The 12,877-nt window shown below is 42.2% G+C and overlaps 2 protein-coding genes and 1 pseudogene across 2 annotated transcripts in view; 2 read left to right on the top strand and 1 right to left on the bottom strand.

Annotated features, from left to right (window-relative positions):
• LOC126260545 (E3 ubiquitin-protein ligase MYCBP2-like) overlaps window positions 1-9,491 on the bottom strand; it is a 389,869-nt gene extending 380,378 nt beyond the window's left edge. Inside the window, exon 1 of the mRNA XM_049957880.1 lies at window positions 9,484-9,491. Coding sequence (XP_049813837.1) covers window positions 9,484-9,491 — 8 coding nt within the window. The remainder of the gene's footprint in view (window positions 1-9,483) is intronic.
• LOC126261218 (5S ribosomal RNA) lies at window positions 7,096-7,214 on the top strand (annotated as a pseudogene).
• A 1,038-nt stretch (window positions 9,492-10,529) lies between the features above and the next one.
• The window catches only part of LOC126260544 (uncharacterized), a 74,397-nt gene continuing 72,049 nt past the window's right edge, over window positions 10,530-12,877 (top strand). The window contains exon 1 of the mRNA XM_049957879.1: window positions 10,530-10,771. Within this exon, the coding sequence (XP_049813836.1) occupies window positions 10,622-10,771 (150 nt within the window). The 5' untranslated portion in view covers window positions 10,530-10,621. The remainder of the gene's footprint in view (window positions 10,772-12,877) is intronic.

Below are 12,877 nucleotides of genomic sequence, written 5' to 3'. Positions count from 1 at the left end.
AGTGTGTCACAATTAGTACCATGTGTTTAATTTTAAGCATTCCTACAAGAACAGGTAGCACTGGCATATCAATTGATGACAGAAGGCTTTTCATATCTATTAGAATGTAAAACTTATAATTTGTTTGTGTAATCATTATTACTACTATAATCTGTGTTGTTGTTTAAATACTTGAACCTTGTGGTATCTGTTTACATACGATTTCGTTTGTAAGTATCATTACCATTTAGATATGGTTATTACTGTAATAATCTGACATGTTCTACAGCGATAAACTCGCATCAAGGTTCAAGGTAAAATAAATAAAACAATCAAATTATTCCATACGACATTAACGAATGTGCAAGTATGTACCTTAAGCAAACTTTCTTGTTCTAGTATACCTCAACGCGACAACTTCGCAACGTGCAAAACTTCGCAGGTTTTTGAGGACGAATACTTCTGACACATCGCTTAGTTCCTGAACTAACCAATAAAGGAGTCGCTGCTTGCATCACATGTATAAGTCGTTCAACAATTGCCATTTTGCGCGCTTAGAAGATTATTACATCTTTGCAGATCTTTATCGGTGTTTTAAGTTCAACGTGAAGAAATATTTTCTTGGTAGTGTTAAAAAATGTCCCGCCCTGGTCAATGGCTCACATCTGTCAAAAAACCACTCTTTTTGCTTAATAGTGTGTGTAATTGTCTTTCAGAACCAGTTTAACCTGTTTAAGATTTAGATTACTTTATCACTTGGTAGTTTTGTACGGAAAGCTTGGTAGAAACGAGACAGCTCTTCCAAGTTAGAATATCGTAATTTTCTCAATTTTTTCCGTACCTCGTACTTTTTTATGCCAAGGCGCAATAGTATCAAGATGGAAAGCTCAATGTTTTAAACTTATCAGGATATTACTCTGCAACTTGCTGTCTTTGCTGAGGAGTGAAAAAGCAGCTGAGAGGTTTAATATTCTGCTCAGAAACATTGAAAACGGTGTATTTCCATTAAATGACACTAGGGCGTCAGACTACATTGAGCAATAATAATAAAGAAGTGAGCCTCAAGAAGTTCTTTTTGCTTCTGTGAAGACGTAGAAAAAAAAGCTTTTACACCTCAAACAAATACGATGAACCTATACTTAGTGTGGAAGATACACATACAATTGACTCTCCTAACAATCAAATGTGCGGAAAATTGGCTTCTTCTGATTAAAATTTCAGTATTTTCTTCGAAGCCTGAAGTGTGTGAAATCAAAGATATTCTAATGTTTTGAATATTTACATGTGCGATCTTTTCAGTCAAGGGCTTCTATAGTTTCAATAATCTTTCCTTCCTTTTTTGTGATTTTTGCTTGCATTAACACAGATGGCAAGGTTGTCCAGTTTCTGGAGGTAACTTCTGTCCGTATAAATGTTGTCTTAAGTTGTCACGCTTCCACAGATCGTGAACTAGAGATACGGAGTAATTTTTTGAAGTATTTTTGTAGACAACAGTTAGTACAGTAAATGAAAAATCAAAACTGGCAAACTTGTACCTGTTCGCACTATATTACTTGCATGTACACCGTCTAAAATTAACACAGTAAAAGTGAAGTGTGGTGCCCGGAAAGAAACCATTCGGCTTTTTTCGAACACTGTTGACTTGCCATTGTTTACGCCAGCCATTCCCCCCACGCACACACACACACTAACTTTGCCACCCACACACAGTGTATTCCTTTGAGCAGAGTACTGTGACGGTGAACGTCTGCACAGGCGGTGGTGCGCCAATAGCCAGCAAATTGCCATTTACACGCCAGAGTGCATTAAACAGCGTCATACCGGATAGATGACATGAGGGTATCATGAACAATTCCAGTTGTTCCAAAACTGGATGCTCTTCAACAACGCCTGCGGCAAGTTATCAGACGCACACCAAGAGCAGCATTCCAACAAGACAACGCTCGTACACATGTACTGAAGGTCCGAGACGTCTCCTCCGCTCTACAGATATTAAATGTTCCCCCGTCTGACATGTCTACTGAACACGCCGTAATTCCGATGATCAGCGACTCGTTCGTCTTGTAGAGAACACAGCTGCATTTTGAACTTCTTGTTAGTTATTTAGCCACTCTAGCCTCAACACACCTGTCTAATCTAACGATTTCATGATATCTCAGGATTGTCCCTGAGATGTTTCGTAGCGTTATGTTGACAAAATGCTTCCAGCATCTGGACAGCGCAGGCTAGGCTACTTCTGGAACTCCAGTACGAGCTGTTTACCAAAACTAAATGGGAATTTTTGTTCGTTAAAAGTGAAACTTAGTGTAAGCGGTAGAAGAACGACTAGCCGGAAAGGCAAAGCCCAGTGGAAGTCCTTGGCTAACACACGAGATATCAAATACGAGTACATCCGATAAACAAAAGTACAGCAAATGAAGGATGCGAAACGAAATAATGATGTCAACCCAACATGAGATTGAGAGAGCTGCAGAATGACAATGAATGAATGGGTAGAAAAGAAATGCAAAACTATAGAAACGTACATGACCAAAGATAATATAAATGCAGCATATAGAAACGCCAAGGAAATACTTGGTGAAAAGAGAAGCAGATTCATGAACATCAAGAGCTCAAAGGCAAGCCAAAAGAAAACGAAGAGTGGCAACAGCAATAAAATCTTTCCTGAAAATGACAAACACGTTGACATAAAATGGTCGAATACAGATATAAGCGTTAGGAAGTCTGTCCTGAACCTGCTTGTGTGGCGTGTAGTCTCATATTAAAGCAAAATGCAGTCTTTAAACAGTGGAAATAACAAAATAATAAAACCTTCTGGAATGTGGTGCTACAGAAGAATGGTGATGATTTGATGACTAGATCGGATAACGAATGAAGATGCACAGATTCGAAAAGAAAAGAAATCTGTGGCACAACTTGAGTAAACGAAATGATCGGTTGATGGGAACGTCCTTGAGCATAAAAAAATAGGCCGTTTGGTAACAGGCGGAACTGAGTGAGTGAGTGCGTGTGTGTGTGAATGTGTGTGTGTGTCAAAACTGAAAAGGAAGGCCAAGGTTTAACTATTACAGCAGTAGGTTCAAATGGATGTAGGTTGTAGTAGTTACAGAGAAATGAAGAGGCATGCACTGGTTAGAGTAAAGTGAAGAGCAGTATCAAATCAGTCTTCACACTAAAAATCACAACACAACAACTCTCCAAGAATGCACACGCATTACCTTGTTTTATTAGCTGTGAAAAAAAGAAGGAAGGTTAAGGTTTAGGGCCCCGTCAAAGACAAGGTTATTTAAAATGAATACTTACAACACGATAAGAAATGATAATGCTCTTACATAAGAAGTATTATTTGTACTGTACAAGCGAACACTTTCGTAAAGTTCAGAATAGTTTTAATTTAATTTCTCACTTTGAGTACAAAACTTTTTTTCTCTTCATCTGGTAAGTGGCAGGGTTCGCCGACTATGGGCAGTCGCTAAACAAAACTTCGCAGTTATTTATTTACCTTTTGCTGTTGCGTTGGCGCAACCCTAATGTATTAAAGATGTATCCATCGTATGTCTGTGAACTGTCTAGAATTCATTCTTTACAAGATTGTGGCAAATCACCTGAAAACCAGTTCGAAGCTGCCGTGTGGAACACGTGCGGATTCGAGCAACGTCTGGCATAGCGGAGACGAGTGTCAGGCATCGTCGACGACAATCAGTTTCAAACCCGACTGCAGTTGTTGTCAAAGAATGCAAGTATTGTTGGTTCAAATGGCTCTGAGCACTATGGGACTCAACTGCTGAGGTCATTAGTCCCCTAGAACTTAGAACTAGTTAAACCTAACTAACCTAAGGACATCACAAACATCCATGCCCGAGGCAGGATTCGAACCTGCGACCGTAGCGGTCTTGCGGTTCCAGCGCCTTTAACCGCACGACCACTTCGGCCGGCTGCAAGTATTGTTCTCGCAAACAAAGTTGACACTCGGCGCGGTGGCTGATGGGAGCGACTGTAAATAGGAAATGCCTTTACGGTCGCTCCCATCAGCCACCGCGCCGAGTGTCTACTTTGTTTGCGCGTGTAGTATATTCACAGTCTAACATAACAGTCGCGACACTTCGCCTAGATTTTGTTGCCTTCAGCGCCCCAAGCGGCCGGGAGGTTGAACTGTGAGTTCGGCGCGATCGTGAAATCGAATTGTGACTGTTTATTTTGATTTACACAATGGTTTCTACCATCGGAAGCGTTTGTAGCGCAATAAATTGCAGCAGCAATAGGAAGAAGACACCACAGCTGTCTTTTTCAGGTTTCCTAAGGATCCTGAGAGGTATATTCCATCATGTTACTAAAGTGTATCGTCAGGATTCACTTGCAAACTGTATGTGTATAAATGATGAATGTTTCGTTTTAGGAGCAAAAAATGGCTAGTTAATAGCAGACGAGAAGACCTTATGAAGAAAGACCCGGTTTACCTGTATAATAATATTAGGTTTTGTTCGCTACATTTCGAACAAAACCAGTTCATGAACGCAGACAATAACAAACTCGTGTGGAATGCAGTACTCACACTATTTGACATTCCAAATAAGGCACCTCAACTGACGATGAAGAGGAAACTGCCACAAAGGTTCGACAGTCAATCTAAAGCTGTAAAACAGTCCTATGACACAGAAGCAGCCAGTTCAACTCTCCATGTATTAGTGCCAGATTCGTGAGAATCATCAACACAGACCTGCTTTGACGATGAAGTGGTTAGATGAAGTGCAGCTGTTCGTGTCTTACAAAAGCGTGTGTAGTATCAGAATGTGCAGATCGCTAGACTTCGAGCGAAACTATTATGGGACAAGGAAAGTGCCTACGGGCAGACTGTTTGAAAATTATTCAAATATTTGGTTTTGCGTGAAATGTAATACAATCAGCTCATTATAATGTTTTCAGCATATTTCTCCCACTATTTGTTAGTTGCTTGTCCCACTTAGAATAATATAAAGATGAAGGTCGTACTTGTGGCAACAGGCGACAATGACAAACACAGTAGGCCTACAGAACGATAAATGAGCTGTCCATCGCTTTTGCATGTAGAGGTACATGTCTGTGCTTCTTACATGTGATTCTGTGTGTTTATATTCTTTTGATATCGACGTGGTAAGCTGCAATTCTGTCCAATGTCACAAGTGTTTCTTCACGAATGTGTTGTAGCTTGCCACTATATTCATGGTTTTTGTCCATACTTGCGCTTATTTTAGAATCATTTTTAGAAACATATATGCCTTCTGATACTACACAAACTCTTGGAGGCAAGAAACTAACTCGAATAATTCGGAAATAACGTAGGAAATGTATGCAAACAAACATTATGCTTACGACGCATCTGACGTTCACCTTACCTGCCGCTTGGAGCGCTAGTGTCGCTCCACCTGTCATACGGCAACAACTTTTACAGCAGTGAGTGTCGCGACTGTTATATTAGACTGTGGTATATTTCAACCAGTTTCCGAGCAAACATGGCTAAGGGCGCTGCACGCAATGTTCATATGAAGTCGGATAATTCGCAAACGGCCATTGTTCACAGCGGCACGCAAAGCTGCACGTCTTCAATGAGCCAACATAGAAGCTGGACAGTAACTGAATGGAAGCATGTAGTGTAGTCCGACGAGTCGTGATTTTGTCTCTTTTCAAATTATACAAAGCACTAAATGGTCGACAGTCCAGTGAGGCGTTTAGCCAGCAGTGTGTGGAAGGAGTAGTTCAGGGCAAGGGTGCTTTGGGGTGTTTTTCGTACCATGAGTTGGGCCCACTCATTCAAGTTGTCGTGAACATCAACCAGAATGTCATCTAGGATAAATGGGGTTTACTATCTGTAATCCGCATCGTACTTGCACGATATTACTATCGCGTAACTCGCAGTCTTTATTAGGTGCTCCCTCTTGCATGATATTTCGACTGCGTAACTTGTAATCTTCATCAGGTGCTCCCTTAAGCTCAGGAAGCACATGATAAAGATTAGGGGGCTACGCGATCGAAATATCGTGTAAGTACGATGGAGATTACTGCCAGAAAAACCCAATGTTTTAAGATGACAACGGCTTGCCGGGAAAGCCTGAAGACCTACACGGTTAAGGAAGAGTTGCCTTTTCTTCTACATCTTCGTGACGAGTATCCTGTAGACTCGCCCCACGATGACAACAGCCTGGTTTGATGAACACACAGCCACAGTATGGTACAGCGAAATACCCGCTAAATAACTCGCTCTTAATCGAAATGTCTGGGACTATTTGTGACAGTCGGTGAAATGTAGCAATCAACATCCGCACATTTTGGTAGCTGTATGGAATTCTAACCATGAATGAGCATCTTCTTTTTGGAGATGGCATACCCGAAGAAACCTGAGGACACTGTTCCTCGCCGATCTGAGGCTGGTGGCGGTGTTATACGGTATTAGCCTGTTTTATTCGGTTACCTTACAAAGCTGCCGGTCGGTGTGGTCGAGCAGTTCCAGGCGCTTCAGTCTGGAACCGCGCGATCGCTACGGTTGCAGGTTCGAATCCTGCCTCGGGCATGGATGTGTGTGATGTCCTTAGGTTAGTTAGGTTTAAGTAGTTCTAAGTTCTAGGGGACTGATGACATCAGATGTCAAGTCCCATAGTGTTCAGATCCATTTGAACAATTTTTTTGAACCTTACCAAGCTGATGAAAACAACAGGCTCGCTCTGCTTCAGTTTAAACTACATGTGCTGCACTCCAAATACTATCTGGAAACATTATGCGTCGGGCAGAGACACGAATGTGAAAGAGAATGTTAAAGCAGCGCACAGAAAGCTGTTAAAAGGGAACAAAGAGAACTTCCTTATAAGTAAGGTAAACAATATTCCTGACAATGCTGCTGTAAGTTCTTCATTATTATCACAGAATGCTGGCCCGACCAACAATTCGCAGAGATGTACGAATCGGTGGTGAAACTAATTTTGTTCTCTATCGAACAATAGTTTGAAGCAGGGCAATTTGAAATATTTGATTTGGTACCACCGGTCCTAATAAACATCTCATCCTTCATTCTTCACCCTCCCACTTTAGATCCTTTTCCTATACCTTTTTATAATTTGTAAATTACTAACGGGTATATGTATATGTGCCAACGGCCTTGTCGCAGTGATAACACCGGTTCCCGTCAGATCACCAAAGCTAAGCGCTGTAGGGCTTGGCTAGCACTTGGATGGGTGATCGTCCAGGTCAGTCGAGCGCTGTTGGCAAGGGGGGTGGCAAGGGTGAGGTTAATTGAGGACCTACTTGACTGAGAAGTAGCATCTCGGATCGTGAAACTTGAAACGACTGGGAAAGTGGTAAGCTGACCACTTGCCTCTCCATATCCACACCCAGTGAAGCCTATAGGCTAAGGATGACACGGCGGTCGGACTATACCGTTTGGCCTTCTGCCGCCAGTTTGACCGGAGATATGTATATACAGACTCAAACTATGCTGAATAAGATACTCAATATGAAAACACTGAAGGAATAGATTTGAACCTAAAGTAATATTCTTAATATCTGTTTTATTCGCAAAGCTAAGATTAGTCTGTTATTTTACTTCAGCTCAAGGTTTCATGGTAACTCTGTACTGTTATAACTATTGCTGGCTGTATGAAAAATGTTGCCTAAACTCAAAATACATAAACAAAAAATTCCTTTTCCTATAGAAATAGTTGATTTTGATGTGAACAAGGAAGAAGGAAGGAAGCCTGGAATTGAACCGAGTGCAGCTTGAATTATATAAGTGAAAGATGCGGTCAGTGGCAGAAAAATGTCGTGGAACCGACTGAGGATCCGAACTTTTGTATTTTATGTCTCATACCAGTTTCGACAGTGAACCACAATTAAGAACGAGATATCGAGCGCTTACTGAAAGGTCAGGGTGGAGGAATGGGTACTTCGCAGGTTTTAACCCAATGCGCTATCGGGCACTATAAAAATAAGTGCCCGATATTTCTGAAACTAATAAATATATAAAATAAATTTTGTTTTTTGATGAACGGGAAACTCAAAAAAAAAATTTTCCTACATTTTCATAGGTGTTCAATATGCCCCCCTTGAGATGGTCTATGTCACTGCTGTATTCAAATTGTTCCCACACTGCAGCGAGTATGTCTTGAGTTACAGCTTCCACAGCTGCTGTTGTACGATGTCTCAGTTCATTCATCGTTGTTGGTAACGGAGGCACATAAACAGAGTCTTTTATAAACCCCCACAAGAAATAACCACATACAGTCAGGTCTGGTGACCTTGGAGGTCTGTAATGTAAGGCTGAATCACTTGGTCCAGTGCGACCGATCCATCGTTCACTAATCCTTTGATTTAAAAATTTCCGCACTTCCAGATGACAGTGTAGCGGTGTCCCATGCTATTGGTAAATGAAGTCATTCGAATCAGCCTCCCACTGTGGGAAAAGAAGGTTCTCAAGCATATTGAGATACGTGCTTCCTGTAACGGTATTCTCGGCAAAGAAAAATAGACCATACACAAAACAAATTAAATTTTGGAGAGTCCCTCTCACGTTGTACAACTTCATGTGGTTGTTCCGTATACCATATTCTCACATTATACGGTTCACCTTTCCATTTAAATGTAATGTTGCCTCGTCAGTAAACACTAAGTGTGGAAGAAAACTGTCATCCTCCATCCTGACAAGAACGAAATTAACTCCATTCGTTATTGTTTGTCACCTTCACGAAGAGCTTGCAGTAGTTGAATTTCACGTGTAACCGTCGACGCAACACACGCCAGACGGACATCGCGGGCACGTTGAGCTGCACGGCGAGCGGATTTCTGCGGACTCCTTGTGAAACTATGGCGGATGCTTTCAACGTCTGCGGCAGACACCCGGGGACGGCCTGGTGATTCGCCTTTACACAAACAACCTGTTTCTAGCAATTGCTCCTGCCATCGTCTGATGCTCTCTACTGTGGTTCCACATCTTACGAAGTACGAAAGTCACGCCGAACAGTCATCACTGACCCGCACTGCGCGAAACGTAGAACACAAAAAACTTTCTGTTGTCCCGACACCATTTTTACTAGAACTGAAGTGAGCGTACACTGCTGCTACCAAACGGGATCCATGTAAAATTCGAGAGTTTGCTCTTTCCAACAGTACGTTTTCACGCACATAACTCAAATAACATAATAGTTTCGATTTTTTTATTATTTTTTTTAAATCGGACGATTCTTTTAGATACACCCTGTATTTAAACCAGAATGGCAGAATCGGTACCCGAATCACAGTACTCCGACTGTCATTTCAGTCACGCCATCCAGCTCGAAGTGTAATGAAATCTGCATTTTTACGTACATTAACAGAAAAACAAGAAGTAGTTGGAGCAACATTAAACTGCAAAAGGGCTAAAACGGTAGACATGAACATATATATACAGGGTGGTTAAAAAAGAGATTCTGTTTTGATATATCAAAGCAAGAAGTTCATTTTTACAAAATACACAATCAAAATATATAAACATGTTCATCTAACCTTCCCATTTCGTATATGAAAATGTGAGGCATATGACCTCCTCTACTGCGCTGGCCTGCAAGAACTCTACCCATGAAATTCACTATGACTGCACGATAAGTTTCCACATCCATTTCGCTGACAACTTATCGAATTTCCTCCTCTAAAGTCATGGATATTACGTGGTTCATTAGCATATGCCGTTCACTTAACATGACGCCAAAGAAAAAAGTCACAAGGAAGTAAGTCACATGATCTTGGATTGTCATCTCTTCAGCTGCCGCGTCAACTGAATTTTATATGGATGGTAATGGAGATTATACCGGAGAACTCTCCGTACTGAAGAACAGCTTAACCCCAATGTTGGGAAAGGTGACGAATTTATTTCACTGGGCTAACAGCCACACTGTCACGAACTTTCGCAGTGTTCTGCACACTTCGGCCAGAAAGACGACGCCGAGGACTCGTTTTACTGTGGAATCTGTCTCAAAGAACTTTTTTCATAAGTCTGCGAACTGTTGACTCATTTGCTGTCTCATTACGCTCTAGAATCGCGCGAAGTTGGCTAGCAGTTGCTGCATAACTTTCTCCATTCTGATAAAACGTTTTCACGATTAGCAGACGTTGAGCGCAACTGGACTGCCCCATGGTTAGGCACCGAACGCGAGGAAATCAAACTGAGTCAACAATAGGAATGTTCCTGACTATAGAAACGAATCAAAAATATGTCACTAATCGATAAACAAAAATTACCTCCCGTTTCAAAACCGACGCTCTTTTTGAACCACCCTTTATGTTCTTGTTCAGGCGCGGTTCCAGAAAGGAAGAGCAGCAGTTTAACGTGACCATGAAAGGGGATTCTTTCAGCAGAGTATATAGTACGTAATGGTGCACTAATATTCAGTTTACACATTCGTGTCAAGTTCAGGCGCAGTCCTGAAGCACGCTGCAGTCTACACAGATCGACTTGGCGCGTTAGTCCGTATGAGTGGAACGTCTGCGCAGTGGTATTCTTTGGACTGTGACGGCCGTCGCGGCGCGGCGCGGCGCTCAGTGTTGGTCGGAACAGATGGCAGTGTGTGCTGCGCCACGGTCAGAGATGGGCGTAGCGAGCGGCGGGAGTGCGTCATGCTCGGCGTGACGTTGGAGCCGCGGCACGATGGCAGCCACCACTGCTGCCGCCCTTGCGTGCCTGCTGTTTTTGATGATCGGCAGCGCGCGTCTGCAGGACGCCGAAACACCGCTATGCCAGCGACCGGGCTGCAACTGCGTCCAAAACACCGCGAGCTGCGAGTTCGCTCCTGATCAGGCAAGTCGGCCAGACAGTCCGACAAATATCCTCCTAGCAAGTGCGTACTACTGGTCCATGGCAACAACGATTGTGCGACGATACTAAAGTATTACGCTAAGTGAAGTGAACGTGTATGCTCCAGGACGCTAATGTTGTTTTGGAAATATCATTTCAACAAGTGGGTTGTGTAACAATGTCGCTTCGATAGGAGCAGGTTAGAAGAATTCTTCCTCCCACGTCAACGATTTATCCTCAACTCCTGTTAGTGGGTAGCAAATATTGCTTGGAAAATATACCTAAGGACTCTGAATAGATCACCTTCCATAATTTTTATCAGCTCATGCCGTTCAAAATAGCCCTAGCATGAATTTATAGTACCAATATTTTAAACAATATCTTCGGTACAACTGTTTTTACAAGATTCGTTATCCTATGAATGCTAGTACTCCTCTACAAATGTGAGAATATGTAGTGTGACAAACATGAGTCACTTCCGAAGCATATAATCTCGAGACATAAAAAGAAACATATCTATAATCTGCGTAACTCGAAGAACGTGTTTTTCTTTTCAGGCGTTACGGGTTGAAACAAAAGAGGAACAGGTGTCAGATATAACGTTCATGAACGCATGTATATTCGTGCTTGCTAGACTTGGAAAGCCTGAGATTCTCATCTGTCTAAAATTATTCTCGAAAATTGCCTCAGTATAAACGATGATAAATGCTTGGTCAGCTTAAACAGCTGATTTGCAACGTGGCTGAGATTTATGTGATCACCGAAAGGAAGGAGAATGATCGTTTCAAAGTTTCAGCTGTTGTACTTGATAAACCGCATAACAAGTGCGTCAACAGGACGAAAGTTTTTTATGCAAGCGCCACAATAGGTGGTTAACTCTTTAACAATGGACTAAAGCTTCAGCCATTTTGGTAGAAGCGAACGTCTAGGCGGAGATTTAAGATTCTATACCCAGCATGAGTGAACCTCGTTAATAATATTCTGAGAGTAGTGGGAGAAACACTGTTTCTACAGATTTAATTTTTGTAAACATATTTGCCCGTGGCTTCTTAGTACCATTGTCCAAGGTGTTACTTCATCTCTGTGTAAATTCGTAATTTTGTGGCATTCAGGAACATAAAATGGGGTAATTTCCATGTTTTTCCACGAGGCTACGCTTCTGTCCGCTTCCTTCAGTAAGGTTGACATTTTGTTGTCAGCTGCGAAAGCCAACTCGGTTCAGGTTTAGAATAAGAATCACGGCTACCGAAGAGAGGGGCATGGCTTCACACGAGACACATCATGCACTCATTTTAACGTGCGTTGAGGTAACTCTCCGGGACGGGTGCCAGCTTTATTTCTGTGAGATGCAGGTGCACTTCACTCACTAGCAGCTGCAGTGGCACGGATGCTGGCCCCAGTCCCAGGTAAAAGCCATTACGTGTAATCTCAAAGGAATGAATGCAGCTGGAAAAAAAAGGACACCTTCAACAACCTGTCACAAATGACGCCTGTCGCATCAAAGTCCTCTCAGTCGCAAGATCACAGTGCTATTTCAGTGATTAAACTTGCACAAGGGTCACGGTGCGAGACGGCGTTCCAGGAAGGAGCAGTGTTCAAATTTCTGCCCAACCATCGTGCTTTACGGTTCCTCATATCGCTACAGGTGAATGCTGCGATTGTTTTTCTCCAAGTGTTGTAGTATTTCTACACACGCTGAAACTCCCAAAAAAGGTGTTGTGTATTAGTCATTTCGGGCATTTTTATTCCGATCTGGAACATTTTAGTTCATAAATATAGAAAACTGATCATCGGACGGACTCGAACAAAGTGGTGCGGTGGTTAGCTTTCCGAGCTCGCATTCCGGTGTAATGGAGTTCAAATGTCCGTCTTACTATGCTGATTCGTTTCCCTTGGTTACCCTAATATACTGTATGGTTATTTTGTAAAGTATATTGCCTATTTTCTACCCCGCCCTTCCTCTATCCGAACTTCAGCTCTGACTCTAGTGACTTCAGGAGACCGGGGCTTTGTCTCCAACACTGTAACTGTCACCTGCACTATAACCGTCAACCAATGTCTCAACTCCTCGTTAGTTCAAAATTTCAGGTCCAGCTACATCTGTGATCT

Source organism: Schistocerca nitens, chromosome 5 (genome assembly GCF_023898315.1).
Source record: "Schistocerca nitens isolate TAMUIC-IGC-003100 chromosome 5, iqSchNite1.1, whole genome shotgun sequence".
Lineage (NCBI taxonomy): Eukaryota > Metazoa > Arthropoda > Insecta > Orthoptera > Acrididae > Schistocerca > Schistocerca nitens.
The sequence above is the reverse complement of the archived record's forward strand: the minus strand, read 5'-3'. Positions and strand labels throughout refer to the sequence as shown.